Here is a 14,454-nt window from a genome sequence, read left to right as displayed (position 1 = left end):
CTACTTCACTGATTCGAATTATACATTTTCATTCCTCTGAAATGTCTGGCTTTTGCCTCCTATATGATAGCAGCGGCAACGACGGTAACCGCGCGATGAGGGATGAAGAAACGAGGTAATTGCGGCGTCGAATTTCTATAGGAGTTTTCGTTATAATAGTTTAGCTGATTCTATTACAGACGTGTTGATGGGAGATCACACCAAAGAGTGAAAGGCGGTGGGATAGTGAGACCTATCGGCACAAGTTCTCGTTGTTGGTTGCTGTGTATTTGTAATGGAGTCTTCAATGCTTAGTACAATCCCCGACCGCTAGTCGGAGGTCGTCGCTTTTCTTTAAATGAGTCAGACATTTAGTCGCTAGCCGTCTCAGAATTTGTCTACCCCTTATGGAATCCCCCCCCCCCCCCGGTTTGATCCAAATCGGACCGACGATGACACCCCTTGAAATGGGGTTCAAAGTTCAGTCATAGTAAGCCTTTCTTGCTCTCTTTTCAGTAGATGGTATTTGTGGTATCAATGCGTAAAAACGAAACACAAAGCGTTACCTGGGATTTTACATCCGATATTTCGATGTTGATCAATCATTTAGCAATCATCTTCTACGGTCTGGCACTACATGAAAGTCATTCATATTCTAACTTGGTCTCTTGGTAAATATTGGTTAATCGTTTTACTTTAAGAACTATTAGAACCTCCTTACCAACGCAAACCCATGCTAGTATCATAATTTTGGCGTTTGTACCACAGTCAGAACTGTAAAAAGTTTGATGAGACTACTAAGGAGGTTCTACCTGTTTTTGTTATCTGTCGCTGTTTATTTAAAACCCATTTAGAGTCATTTTCCACAATCGTCATGCTAGCGAAGTACGGTACGATCATAACCTATCCACTTAGACGCGGGCCGTATAATCAGACCTATGGAAAGCTGCGGGCGAAAGCCAGTGCGTTCCTTCTCAACTCACTGCCTGTTTCTATTTATATATTATGACAACCAACCATTGATAGATGGTAAGCGACAATCACGTTCATAAATGCGAATGGCACGTTACCAAGGTAAGCAGAGTTTGGGAAGATCAAGCTCACTGCGATCGCTTCTGTGACTGTTCTATCGATCTCTCGAGAAGAACCTTTACGAGAAACCGCTTCTATGTTGTTTTGAATGGGTCGTTTCTTGTAAACTCTTCCCTTTCCATAATATTGCGCCAGTATAAAGTGCCATAGGGGCGTGACGCGTACGAAACGCTGGAACAACAATGATAAAGCGTGCTTATGAACCGCGACGAACGGTAGTACTGTTCAGTCTAGAGGGTCTTGGCGCTAACGACATCGGTAGGCAAAGCGAGCCATGTCGGGAGCGTAAGCTGCTTCTGGTCGACCAGCTGGTCGACGAGGTGCATGGTCGCTTAAAAAGTCTGAGGCGTACTACATAATCGTCTACAATGGGAGAAATAGAAAACACAGTAATATCCTTCTATACCTCGCACGTAGCCTCGAAATAAATCTCATCCTTCCTCTCGGTTAAGGATACAATTAGTAGCTGATCTTTGCGTACGCGTCTTAAAAATGTCTAGGAGAACCATCAATATTATACTTCCTTAAAATCTTCATAAACGTCCGTAAACTCGTAGCGCGCCAATTATTTGAATTTGTCATTTAACGAGCTCACCTTTTATATTACACAGCGCAATTTTTTCGTCTAATTCTTGAACACAGTATCCTTAAATGGTAGCTTGCTCTTCTACACACACGAATGAATCATATCGCACTTGAGGACGAAGAAAGTGGCCTCTTGGTGGTGTATATATATATATATACGGTTACCAGCCATTTGGTACTGCTGCAAATATTGTTGTGTTTCTCACTATGAAGTCAATATATGAAATTATTTCACAGTAGACTAGAAGGGCTTATCGCTGATCTTCGTTTAGTGTGCGTCAATCTTCTAAACGAGTGGCGCACGTGTCGGTGTTGAATGGCCGATATGCTAAGCCCAAATCAAAAGCTAAAATCAAAAGCAGGCAGAGTCTGTTAGCGGCAGCGGCAGCGGCAGCGGGGACGGTCTGATCAATTGTCATCCATGCAAAAATAAATAGCGTCGAGTTTCATCTTCTTCAGGTTAGCTTTTCGTGAGGTTTCTACTGCTGCCGTTTCGCTACGTTGTACGATCATTAGAAATATGGTGCTTCCCGCTCTAAGCATGTTAATCAGCGACGATGACCCCTAGATGATTGTAGCCGGCGGCGCAGATCTTTCATTCAATCGGATGATCTTCGAATTTCAGATCTCAGTAGCAGCATCAGGTAGTGTTTTTGGCAGCAAGGCACATGTACCCGTCGAAAGTTTCCCTTTGCAAGTTTTAGCACTGTCAGATAGCCAACAGCGATAACAAATACCTTCTCTTCGAGACTGCTTTGTTTCATAACCTCACAGAATTACCATCTAAAGTACAAACGGGTGGTGTTAGCTCTACAGCGCACTGACGATGAAAATACTTTAGAGCATCTAGTGAAAGTCTCTGAGCTATTTTCGATGTTCTGTCATTGGGTATGTCCGCCGTCGGAATTATGGGCTAGGTAGTGGGGTCTGGGTCGCAGCAATGCGGGCGCAAGCTACCATAGCTCATTCGTCGTCGTAAGAAATCCCCTAAGTAATAATGATGGCCAGGATAAATAGATGATACCTAGCGATTGATATGTGGGCCCAGCATCTATTACCTTTGTAGAAGTGGGGTGATTAGGGCCGTCACCGTAAGAGGCGATATGTACACATTCGCTACGAAGCCGTGTTTCTAATGGAGATTTACGTTGCTCTCTCGCTAGACAAAAAGGATTCTATCGTGAACAAAATAGACAGTGATAATTTCAGCCAATTTTTTTTGACGTATACGTACGTATAATAATTCTGCACAAATCCTCGGCCGAGCTTAGCAGCAGTGATGAGACCAGTTTCGAATGTGCTCATGTTTTTGAACATTTACCATCTCAAAACAATCCACACGGTGAATGCCTGTGACAGCACCCCACTTAAGAGATTTCGAATATACCGGGAATAATATATAATACTGGGAATTTGTAGTACGTGTACTAGCAATCTGATAGAATGAATGAGCATAGCGAGATATGTGTGACTTTTCACAGAGCATAGCTTGATACAAACTCGTTCACAATAATCATTAGCGCCATGCTTTGGATGACCCCATAAATCGACTTTCGGGACGTGTGTTAGCTCTTACCTCTAGGTCAATGACACCTCATTCGATGTCGAAAACCTCCCTTATGCCTTCGCTCCTGTGAACTTTCATAGCCCTGTTTCAGGTAGTTTGCCACTAATGCGCCATGTCAGGGCTGCTACGCAATATTACGGCCGCTGACGACTCGCAGCGACCTCTGTTGTTTTTAATTAAGCTGGGAGCGTTACGTCTGTCAGTCTTCCAGACATTAGTATAAGCAAATAAAATGTCGAGCCAACTGAAAAAGGCACAAATATAATACATATTAGCGTTTTTATCTTTCATCATCTGCGTTGTTCCCTGAACCTCCAATTCCTATCACTAAAATACATATACGTGATCGGGTGGTCTGAGAAATTCGAAGGTGCGTGAGTGGCTGTCAGATCTCGCAATACAAATCCTAAACGCAGACAGACAGTTGGGTTACTCCTCCTGTCTTAGCTGATCGCGTAACAACAGCCTGTTCACTAGTTGTCTGGTTCGACGATCGGTTCCTTGGTTTATTCTCCTGACGGCGTTATCCTATGCACCGTATCGTCGACAGTGGCAACAGACGCCGTACCATCCCTAAGAGCAACCATTGCAGCTACTGTCCAGAAATGTAGTTGTTGATCGGGCCGTTGGTGGCGCCCTAGTCAGCGCGACCCTCTCCTAGTCGGGTGCGCCGTTGTGTTCGTTCTGTCAAATCAGACGTTTTTCTTCGCGCGCGGACTTTGCCGAGCGGCGCGTGCAACTCTCTGCGATCCGAATATCAGTCTGTAGATAATCGCGCAGAGCAGTAGAACTTGAAAGTCGAAAGCCGATTTCCTCTTTTCTTTTTCATTAGTTTCCTCTCGAAGGAAAACTGAATGAAAAGCCTAATAACGCTTACTCACCATCAGGGGGTAGAGCCAAATCAAGCAGCAGGTACAGCCTTGTTAATCTACATTGTACTACAGATGGACAGAAAAATATTCTTATAGAGGACCATTGTGTCGCAAGTTTGCCATTTGTCTGTAAATGTAAGCGAACAGGAAAACGGATTGATGGAAAGCTAGCAGCAGCAGTACGAAGTGGTGATAGCCATGCAACTGTGGCCGGTAAATGTGTAAACGACTACGCTACAACATCCAGCCAGGGGGGGGGGGGTCTGTGTCATCTTCGGTGCCATCTTCTGAACGGACTACCTCACCCTGTGACATTCATTACTGCTGTAATTAATTAGAACCGTTATTTGCGGTACTCACGTCGATAGTTCGGATTTCTGATCAAGTGTGATGTTCGACATTGAGAAGAACGTTCGCCCTGAACGAGGATAGTCGAAGACTTTTTTTTTGTTCTTTTAACAATGTTGATCTGTGTGTCAGGATACATATCGGATTTTAGTAATGCGCCTAGTGCAACTTCGGCTTTCCCCAGCGCGAGCAGCAGTGAGGCTGACGACAGCGCTCCTTCGGAAAGGTACGTATGCAGCTATCAAACGCGACAGCCTTTATACGGGTATCGCATGGAAGAACGTGTTCGAACAGTGAGCGTGTCTATGACATGGTATATTTGCTGTTATTTTTTCCAGTACCCCCATTTCCTCCTTTTCCAGCTTAGAGTGTCGTCCGGCTGCATCGACCGTACTGTAATAGGCATTCAGTGAAGATTCATTACTTGAGCTGTCTTCAGTTCAGCATGTGCTTTTACTAATTAACGTGCAGCAACAGCAGTAGCAACGATGAACGGCACATAATAGATCGTTGTATCATTAGTTTGTTTCAAGATGCACGTGTGACGAATCAAACAGGATTCAAGCTCCGTTTCACTACACCCCGTTAGTTTTTTGGCAAGGCGTTGTAAGAAGTTAATGAGGCAACATTGCGCTTGCTGGAAATTGTTCAGTACAGGACTGATGAATCTGAGATAGATCTTCTCTATACAGAAAGCTGGACGCTCCCAGTTTTTGCCTAGGAAGATTAAAATAGAAAGAGAGACAAGTATTTTGTACACAGAGCTTGCCTCTATCATACATTGAGAAGCGACCCTTGGCCAAGAGTCTACTTTCGGTTGTGCTATCTCCCCAAATCATCTGACACAATCGTCCACTATAGTTAGGAATCCCAGACCTGATCTTTTTGTCGTGTGAAGCAAATTTCGAAAACTCCCGCCGTGACTAGTGTTTTTACGGACTAAAGCAGCTTTGCAGCATTACGAAAGGTACCTACTGTTTGACTTAATTCAAAGCTTGGACCAGACGAGCATCTAGCTCAGAGAAACTTCGACCCGTGTGAATATCGCAGTTAAACTTGCTTTTACAGTTTGGGCCGACGATTCCTAGTTGGTAAAACACAGTTACGATTGAAGTAAATTAGTAGGAAAATGAGGCATACATATCGGCATTTTAAACTTTATTTAAAACAACGATACCAAAAAAGTAACCCCTGATCAGATGGCTAGCTAACTTTTCATTGTTGCTCATAATAGCTTCTTGCGCTCACGATGATGATGATACAGTGGATGTATTTGTTAAGAATGACGCATTTTAGATCGAAAATCTGAATTAGACCCACCTCAGTTCCTATCGGACGCTAGTCGGACGCAACGCTCTACTGTAAAGACATTTATTTATCATTCATAAGGGTTTCTTGTGAGATATTTTACAGCACATTAGCATAGCCTTAGGAAAATTAACCCACTGACATTTTAATCAGTAGAAGCGTCAGAGTTGTTGCTGTGTTCCGCTGGAACGTCGGCTATTGTTGCTGCGTTACAGCTTCTCGACCTATTGACGAGAACAATAACCGGAGCTTGACGTTAACTAACTGGATTAACTGAATAGCTAAGTTTCAAATAGTGATTATATGGGCTTAGCATTGACACCGGTTGGAAAGAAAACGGACGTGTTTGCATAGTGATGATGCTACCGACGAAGAACTGGATCCGCCTTACCCTACATTTTAGTCGTTCTATGAAAGATAGATATCGCTGTTATAAGAGCAACAGTGACAGCAGGCAGTAAACATAAACACCGCAAAGCATCTTGCATAGGTAGCAATTCATAGGGCGGCAGTGAAACAAAGAATACGGCAAGAAACTACCTACTAGTGTCCGATATAGAGCCACCTGCCGGTTTTTTTTTTAATAGGTCGATTGCTGGAAGACGGCAAGTTAGATGGGGAAAGATAGATTATTGCCACCGCTCAGCCCTGTTCCTAGCCACTGGCTAATTCGCTTCCTCGTAGTGTATGTCAACACTTTGGTGACGTAGCGATACTGTTTGTGCGGCGGCCAAAAGCTGCTCAGGTGACACCTGCTTCTTAGATGAAACAACCATTCTGAGCCCGGGAATAATGACGAACCGCTGAGAATTTCCCACGGTTTTGGTGACGTTCCGTCCCGCGAGCTGACCAGCCAGCACTGGGCCGCATTGCACCGCTCATCCCAACATTCGGCCATCTCAAACTGACACCAGCAGCAACAGCGTCCCAAACTACAGTTGCAGTGGTATCTCCCCAAGGGACAAAAGAACGATGTCGTGTCACCGAGACGACGTCACCTATCGTTGAGACCTGCTACCAGCGTTCAACGCCGCTCTACAGACGCGAAAGCAATGATGCGTATTAGCGATTGCACGGCGTCACACGGATCCTGACGCCCGGTAAGATGGACGAGAGGAGCAAGGGAGTATCTGGCGGCTCGGACTCGAGATACCCTGCTGACGTTAGCGGACCAGGTATGGAACAGGGTGCAGAGGGGAAATCGGTCCGAGCTATGGAAAGATGAAACCACTGTTACTACTTCTACATCTGGCTAATACAGACGACGAAATATAACTGGACTTCTTATGAAGTTGGCATCAGTTGTACACGTTTCCTGCGGGTTGTTGCTGACTAATGGACATCATGCAGCTGGAGGAACGGCGGAACCTCCTGCCTGTGGAGCGACTGGTTTCCCCTGGAGCCCAGCTCTTGTAATAGTTTTGGCAACATCATGTTGATGCGTAGCTACAGCTAAAAAGTGCGCCACTCGTAGAGAATGAAAAAAAATTCTCAAGGAGTTGAAGGTGCTGGCGTGTGTGACAATAAAAACGGAAAGCTGGATGAGCAATTAACGGACCACGTGTCGCCGCTTCACCCTATTCATAACAGTCTCCACAGATGGTCGCTGTTATCTACACCTCTACCCTCACACGCTTATATTCTCGTCTTCAGATTGTTACACTATAATCATAGGGTAAGTCCACTTGCATGTAATGTTATGCTAATTCTATTGTTTTTGAACGCATGCTTCTGTACGAGTTAGTGACGAGTTCGTTGGTACGCGCAGCGGTTGCAAGAACAACTGTTTGCCTTTTTGAGCCGCAACGCAAGTTCTAACTGGCCGCCATAAGGTAATGTTTATACTATGGAGCAAGCTCGCAGACGGAACGACATAACGCAATGCTGCTACTGCTTTTTTGGCTACCTCGTCTGTAACAGTTACATAGATTCCTTAGCTCCACCTGCAGGATATTGTATTATCACCTCTTTTCGATACTTTTGATTTAGAATTTTGTTTCCGAATTAGGACACAGGAAAATGCAGAGTTAACCGGCTATATCTTTTAAATGAATGACCAGCCAAAGTACCTCATATTGCACCGTTACATAAAACACATACGTACATGTGTATATGCGTATACAGATGTACAGATTGATGCGTGCATATATGTCGTTTGCAATGCGGTGGTCACGCTCAGACTACGTCGTGGGTCGTGTACACAACCTCGATATTACGACTATCAGGACGAAGAAAGATGTATTCTGATTCCAGCCTGATTTCCAGTCGAGAGTAGCATGGCAGGCGCCTCCGTCAATGGCCGCATAACGTCGCCTGTGGAAGTAAAGAAAATACAATATGACAGGGAACGAAATGGAATATTTTTTTAAGCCTTCGTAATAAGAACTTGGATCGGTTAGTCATCTAGTACTTAATACTAATACCAAGTCTATTTATGTTGTCACTTGTATTCGCAGTACCAGGTTAGGTCTGGCACTAAATCGAACTACGTGAAAATTGGGTCCTCCACCGATATGCCTGTTCTGTTCGTTGTGTTCATACGCGTTTTCTTTTGTATTAGAGCGTTCTGCGACTGCCGTGTTATTTTTTATTTTATAGTTTTTCAGTAGTTTCGAGCTGGCAGTTGGGCTAAAATGAGTGACGGCAGGTATAACTAGAAGACCCATTGACAAACGTATGCAAAAAGCCAGTCTATCAGCTATGCCCATTCACGGAGTTGACTGTACAAGTATAGATGCTATACCGTTGGCTATTCTCAAACGTTTGGTAAACCCCTCACACTTTTTATATATACAACGTGGTCACCATGAGTAGGGAGCTTTACTTGCGGTTAAGGCCTTTCGCCCGTGAGGACACTGCTGAGTACTCTCAAATGATAATATCAAGCGTTCGATGGTTCCGCCCTAAACAAGAGCTGGAGGAAACAAGATGATCACAGTCGTGCGGGAAAATTGCACGCTGGAAATATGTTGGTCTTCTTGGCGGCTGGAACCATACTCAAACAAATACACATATACAAATGTATATATATATATATATATGCGTATGGTGCGTAGAAACACGTATATAATAACGATATGACCATCCGAACGTCTCGGAGACATGAGTTTACGTGATCGATTCTTGTCTGATATTTTTAAATGAGAGATCTCCATTTCAAACATTTTGGACCGTCATAAATTATTATTTAGTCTCGATAAAAGGTAGCCAGCGCTAAAACGAAATGTAGATAGCAACGAATATTCTAGCAATGGGATAAACTCGTGGTAGGGCCATGTTCGAAGAGCTAACTGACTTCGTGATAGGAACATTTGGTTGGTTGGCCCCATTTAGAGGAGGGAATCAACGAACACATAACATGTATGTAACATCGAAAATGGAATGGTGCTTTTACCGCTCAAAAAGGACTTAACCAGAAATCTACCCTAATTATGACCGAAGCCCGATGATTCTTAAAGCTGTCACCAGCAGTAAAAAATATAAGGGAAAAATTCACAGGGGAGAAAGCCATGGAGAGGCCAAGGTACCATCACTATTGTTAGCAACACTATGTCAGCTAGCTAAGCATTGTGCTTCGTTGCGTTAGCCCAAGTCGGTCCTCGGATGATGACAAGCCCGGGAAGTCGCCCGAAGACGTCGTTGGCCGCTAACCATAGTGAGTAGAAACGGATTGAGAAACATATGTCCGTCAAATGGGACGAAGAGCGGATAGAGTTCTACAGCATCAAGAATTACTATTTCCAACAAGGCGATGCTATCCATCTAGATACGTTTGGATTGCTTTAAGTAAAAACACTATTTTGCTTACAAACCATAGGTTTATAGCCATTTGATGAGGCTTGACTACATAGCATTTGGCTATTTCGCTCTAGCTTCACTCAGTAGAACACACGCGAGGGTTTCTATTCATATTCTATTGCAAAAATGCGCATAGAATTTTTTTCCAACCCCCCATATGTGCGATCTATTATTGTAGAAACGTGGCCGCACACGTAGTTTGAATTCGTTACCTGTGTGCCCCAAACGGTGCTGCTAGCCCATGAACCATAATTTCCTCATTCTATCGCAACTGATCTAATGCTAACCTGGAAAGCGCTGGGTCCTGCTTCGTTGGCATATTAATTGATTAAGCGCATATAAGCTGTTCAGTATGAAGAAGTGGCAAACTTTGCCAGTTGCCGCTGTTAACGTGGCTAGAATGGTAAAAATTGCAGCTGGGACTTAGGACATGGCTATGTATAACGGCGTGGGCACGGACAAAATATTTATTAGCTGCACGCTAGCAGCGGCAGCCCACGCTGGACGAAAGTTTCGTAGGCGACTCTGGCCGATGACCGTTCTATGCTGCAGCCACAATGACAAGCAGGCCATCAGCGGTGACAATCCGCGTTACAGCAATAGTGATCTACATAGCCCTAGTTACAATACGGTGCGGTGCCTCTACTTCATTATTTATGTACATCAAGCAGCGAGTTATAGTTGGGCATTATTACCGTGGTTTACTTGTTTCCCCTCCCGCGACCGGTTGCATAGGAAAAGCTTCACGGACCCAATTCTGTGTGTGTGCAGTAATATCTGTCTGTTATTCCTATAGAAGTTAGTCCATGATCTCCAACGCATCACTTATAAGAACACGCGAGCGATAGGTTTAGGCGGTAGATACTTCCATGCCGGGGATGTAGATTACTTGCGGGACGCTCAAGGAGTTCACTGGTAACGTCGTCTTGTCATATCAGGGCAAATGTTCTACCTGATACCTCTCAAAATACAGCCGTAGTTCTATGTCGTCGTGATATGAGGCTGCTGTAATGAGACATGCAATCACCTCTTACATTTACTGACATATAGGTTTGTTAAGCTCTCTGCGGTATTTGTCTAGCGGTATGGGCTTTTGTGTTACTCGCGCAATATAATAAATGCTCTCTAAATAATAATGTTGCCCTCGACCGGCATACCCTGCCACCGTTTATAATGAACTTACGTTTACGCAGTAATCCATTACAAAGTCGCCTTCCTTCCCGAAGGTGCAATGGAAACCTCAGGCAGAACTGACCTAAGGACAAGTATGCGACAGTGATAACCCTTGCCAATATCTCTTACTACACAATCTAGGAATCGGCTCTTTAAACTAAACGCTAATTCACACTAAAATCAAATTACTTCTTTTGGGCTTAATATAGAACGACCGATAAAAGTCAGATCTGTGTTTGACTAGAGATACAAGCTCTCTTGAAACACTAAGCTATACGTATAGTCAGCTCCTTTATATTCTTATATCTGATTCCTCGATTCTTCAGAAGTTCTTGCTTCCGCAAGGGACGCGCTGGCAACTCGCAGTTTGCCGTGAATCATACGATGAGGGGGCGAATCCGTGCGACTCTGCGAGTCCAAATATATCTGCATTGGGCTGGTATTTGGTTTTGCATCGGATAAAATGATGTATTCGTCTGCATCTGCATGCTCCCTAGTCACGCGTGGTATTCATCATCGACTCTCAGTCAATATCCTTCATTGAGACGTTGAATACCTTGCCTCAGCACTACAGTGCGTCTTTCCTCTACGAGATGCGACGTCATTACTACTGCTGCCGTTGCCGCCGTACCGCCTGGAGCGGCTTCGCGCAGCTCGGTCCAACGCTTAAGTAACACAGGTGTTATATCTACCCGTAAAGGTTGCATCCCAGTTCCAAACAAAAAGCACAAAAAACCCGAAACCCTTGTTTTCCCATGCTTTGACAGTTGCATTCAGCACTGCTCCGATAGCGTCTTTTTTCACACTCCACATCTGCGTGCGCATGGAACAGCAACGAAGGAAGCATGGAACGACAATACCTTGTTTTTTGGCTAAGAGGCTAAAGATAGTACTGGCTGATTGTCCCGGCTAAGCTTAATACTGCTAATAAAACACGATGATGGACAAACTACCTTCTTTATCATTATCTTCTAGGACCGTCCACTACAGATACCAGTGGCCAAAGTGGTAATGGTAGCAGAGAGTATTGTCACAACCTCAACACAGAAGGTTGATTACCACCCCCCGGACATGTTCTGACCGTACTGGACCTGAGGAGACAGTTAGATGAATGGAAGAGGCTGCTTTATGGTCGGGTTGAACATTGACAATGGACGATATTCCTGTCACACAAGAAATTTCTAGGGATATAATAAGCGCCACGAGTAGGAGGCGGACAATGCATTCCATTGCGCGAATGCCCGTTTCGGCCCATTTGCCCCGTACTAATTCCTAGCATTGTTGTGATGATGATCAGGTCTCTCGGCGTATTAGGTGGGGTGGTGGTAAGATAAAGTGGCTGGATTGAATGGAAGCTGTGAACAAAGGTTTTTCGTTTGCCTTTTTTGCTCTTCTGCTATCATAATGACCCAGCTTCTGCTGCGCAGAGAATCTGAGGCCTGTTAATAACGATGGCCGTTGGGACTTAAAAGGAAGTACAGGCAGCTCAACGGGGAAAAAACTAGTCTCGAGTTACCTATTTATGTATTTGCGTGCAAAACTGCCCAGCTCCTAGGGTGTCTTATATGCCTCTTCTGGGAGCAGTAGTGTAAGATGTCGACATTGCTTACACGATGTTCTTTTACTGAGAACGTCCTCACTTCTCGTCGTCTTCCCCTCTCAGACACTCACTTCCTTCGGCTTCTTCGATGTAAGGAATACTCTTTCTTATATATTACTTCACTGGTCGACAGTGTGTGAGTCTACTTTGCGTTCAAATACGATCACGCATGGACGCAGCAGCCTTCAATGAGCTTCAACTATTTAGGTTGCAAATACATGGCTGGTGGTAACTATGGCGGAGAAAATAGTGGAAGAGACTACGTCGGAGCTTTCCTCCGCACCGTGTGTCATCGGAGCTGTCTCGTGCTAAGCTCGCGTTGCTATGGCTGCTGGCCTTGCCCTGCATACTCAACGTCACTCTAAGCGTTGACGGCAATGGGCGCAACGGGTCTGGCAGTCACTTGCCATGTCATTGGAAATGCCAGGCAGGCAGGCAGGCAGGCAGACTTCCCGGGCTTAGGGCATCCTCATAGCCCGTCTTTTTTTGAGTGAGTACATTTGATGTAAGTCGCTTCTGCTTCTCGCCGTTGCTTATGTGGCAGCAGGCTCCTGTTGCTAAAGAAAGCAGTATGACCAAGGAGACGCTGAAAAGACGACAGCCAGCAACGAACCGACGGGCGAACACTCTGCAATAATGCCACCAAGGCTGCAGGCTACTGCTGTTCCCATTGCCGTTATTTCTGTTGTTGCTTACTCGAATTGTTCCAGGTCCGTCTTTATCCAAAATAGATGTCGTAAAATTGCCTGAGGGAAATACTCAGTTCGCACTTGCTATAGTACAAGCTTCACTCGTTCACCGTTGTCATTACATTGCGTTCAAACGGTTCGGCAAAGTTTTAGCAGTATGTTAGACGCATTTATTTGCCACAGTGTGACCATCACGTCTCTTCTCATCAACGACGACATTTACTGGGCGCTTCGCTATCGAAACGCTACTAATCTTACGTCATGCCGTCTCTACTCAGTATATTCGAACGGGTAATACGAAACAACAAAACCTTATATTCGTTGTCGCAAACGCATTGCGCACAGTGTGTGATCGAACGTTTACTATTCCTCACAAGCAGGAGGTCCTTACGCTGTCCTAGCGCGTTGGACGGTTAGAATCAGGTACTAATTTATACCCGTTCATTTGTCCAAGCCTGTTTGGCTTTTTCATCATCGCTGTTCTCTAAGTTTTTAGAGCAGCCAGTCGTTGTCATGGCATGCATAAAACACCAGGCCAAACGCAAACGTTATTAGACTAATGATTTTAAACAAATCTCATTGGCAATCTAATTCTGCTGCTAGAGGGTCATATAAGTTTAGATCGACTGGTTAGCAACACAAGATGGCGTGGTACTTTGTTTAAAGAAAAAGAAAAGTTCTATAGCTGCACGAGCAACTACCGTTGATGTCGAAAGTAATGTTGTCTATGATGATGGTGATGCTGATGGCGCTGCTGGCGGTGGCCACGTTGAGGACCCAATGTAGGCTAGTCTGCATACACCTGACGCTACGATTTCCCTCCACAATTGCCCCGAAATAACCCTGCTACACTCAATGCACTTAGGCTGTAGGGAATAGGTTTGTCTTTACAACTTCGGGGCGGATCGGGGTAGTGCTGAGCGGAGCATACAGCAGACCGGTTTGTTGGTTTGCGAGCAATGCCTGCTTTCAGAGCCACGCAAACGACGTTGTAATACGCACTGTTCAGTGTGTTTCTGTGAGGCTTGGTAGCACGACGTTCCTGGATTTGTTTCGCTGCTTGGCGGCAAAACGCGTTCTCAGATCTTCCCTTTCTTCGATCAGGGGGAGATATCAGATGTCTCTTTCTCTTCTCACCAGTTTTATTCTCTACCCAGCTGGCCGTTTAGGCTCCTTTTTTGTTGTCCGGTTTCGCTGGGCAGAAACCCACTCAACGGTCGCTGCAATGAACTTCCTGTTTCCCGTCTTCCATTCGGATTTTCCCACTTGAAAACAAACGAGCTACCAGTACAGGGTTCTGGCGCTTCCCGAGCTTTTAGAACGAGAGTCGGGTTGTGTCACCGGCCTAGTAGCAAGCTTTGACCTTACAGGGCTTGACTTGTATTGTTAAAGGGCAGTTCTTTTGCGAGAAGAGTACAGGCCGCACTGCGTTTGGCCGCTTTC

General features: G+C 44.9%; 2 protein-coding genes across 22 annotated transcripts in view; one reads left to right on the top strand and one right to left on the bottom strand.

The window, feature by feature from the left end:
* siz (Brefeldin-resistant Arf-GEF family protein schizo) overlaps window positions 1-14,454 on the top strand; it is a gene marked incomplete in the record, with an annotated part of 514,736 nt that overhangs the window by 381,020 nt on the left and 119,262 nt on the right.
* Window positions 1-14,454, bottom strand: part of LOC111244260 (uncharacterized) — a 144,621-nt gene that overhangs the window by 65,977 nt on the left and 64,190 nt on the right. For 18 of the 21 annotated variants that reach the window (XR_015322424.1, XR_015322425.1, XR_015322426.1 and 15 more), the window contains 2 exons: window positions 7,856-8,064; window positions 3,233-3,467 (listed from right to left, as the gene is read on the bottom strand). Coding sequence is in view for 1 of the 21 variants with exons in the window: in XM_086981871.1 (XP_086837997.1) it covers window positions 7,856-7,897 (42 nt within the window). In the remaining 20 variants the exon portion in view is untranslated. Of the gene's footprint in view, window positions 1-3,232; window positions 3,468-5,800; window positions 5,976-7,855; window positions 8,065-14,454 lie in introns of those variants that run through there. The other 3 variants (XR_015322434.1, XM_086981871.1, XR_015322433.1) reach the window with 2 other exon arrangements.

The sequence above is a fragment of the Varroa destructor genome, unplaced genomic scaffold, assembly GCF_002443255.2.
Source record: "Varroa destructor unplaced genomic scaffold, Vdes_3.0 BEIS01000002.1, whole genome shotgun sequence".
In the NCBI taxonomy this organism is placed as follows: Eukaryota; Metazoa; Arthropoda; class Arachnida; order Mesostigmata; family Varroidae; genus Varroa; species Varroa destructor.
Note: the sequence above shows the minus strand (reverse complement) of the source record. Positions and strands in the feature narration are given on the sequence as shown.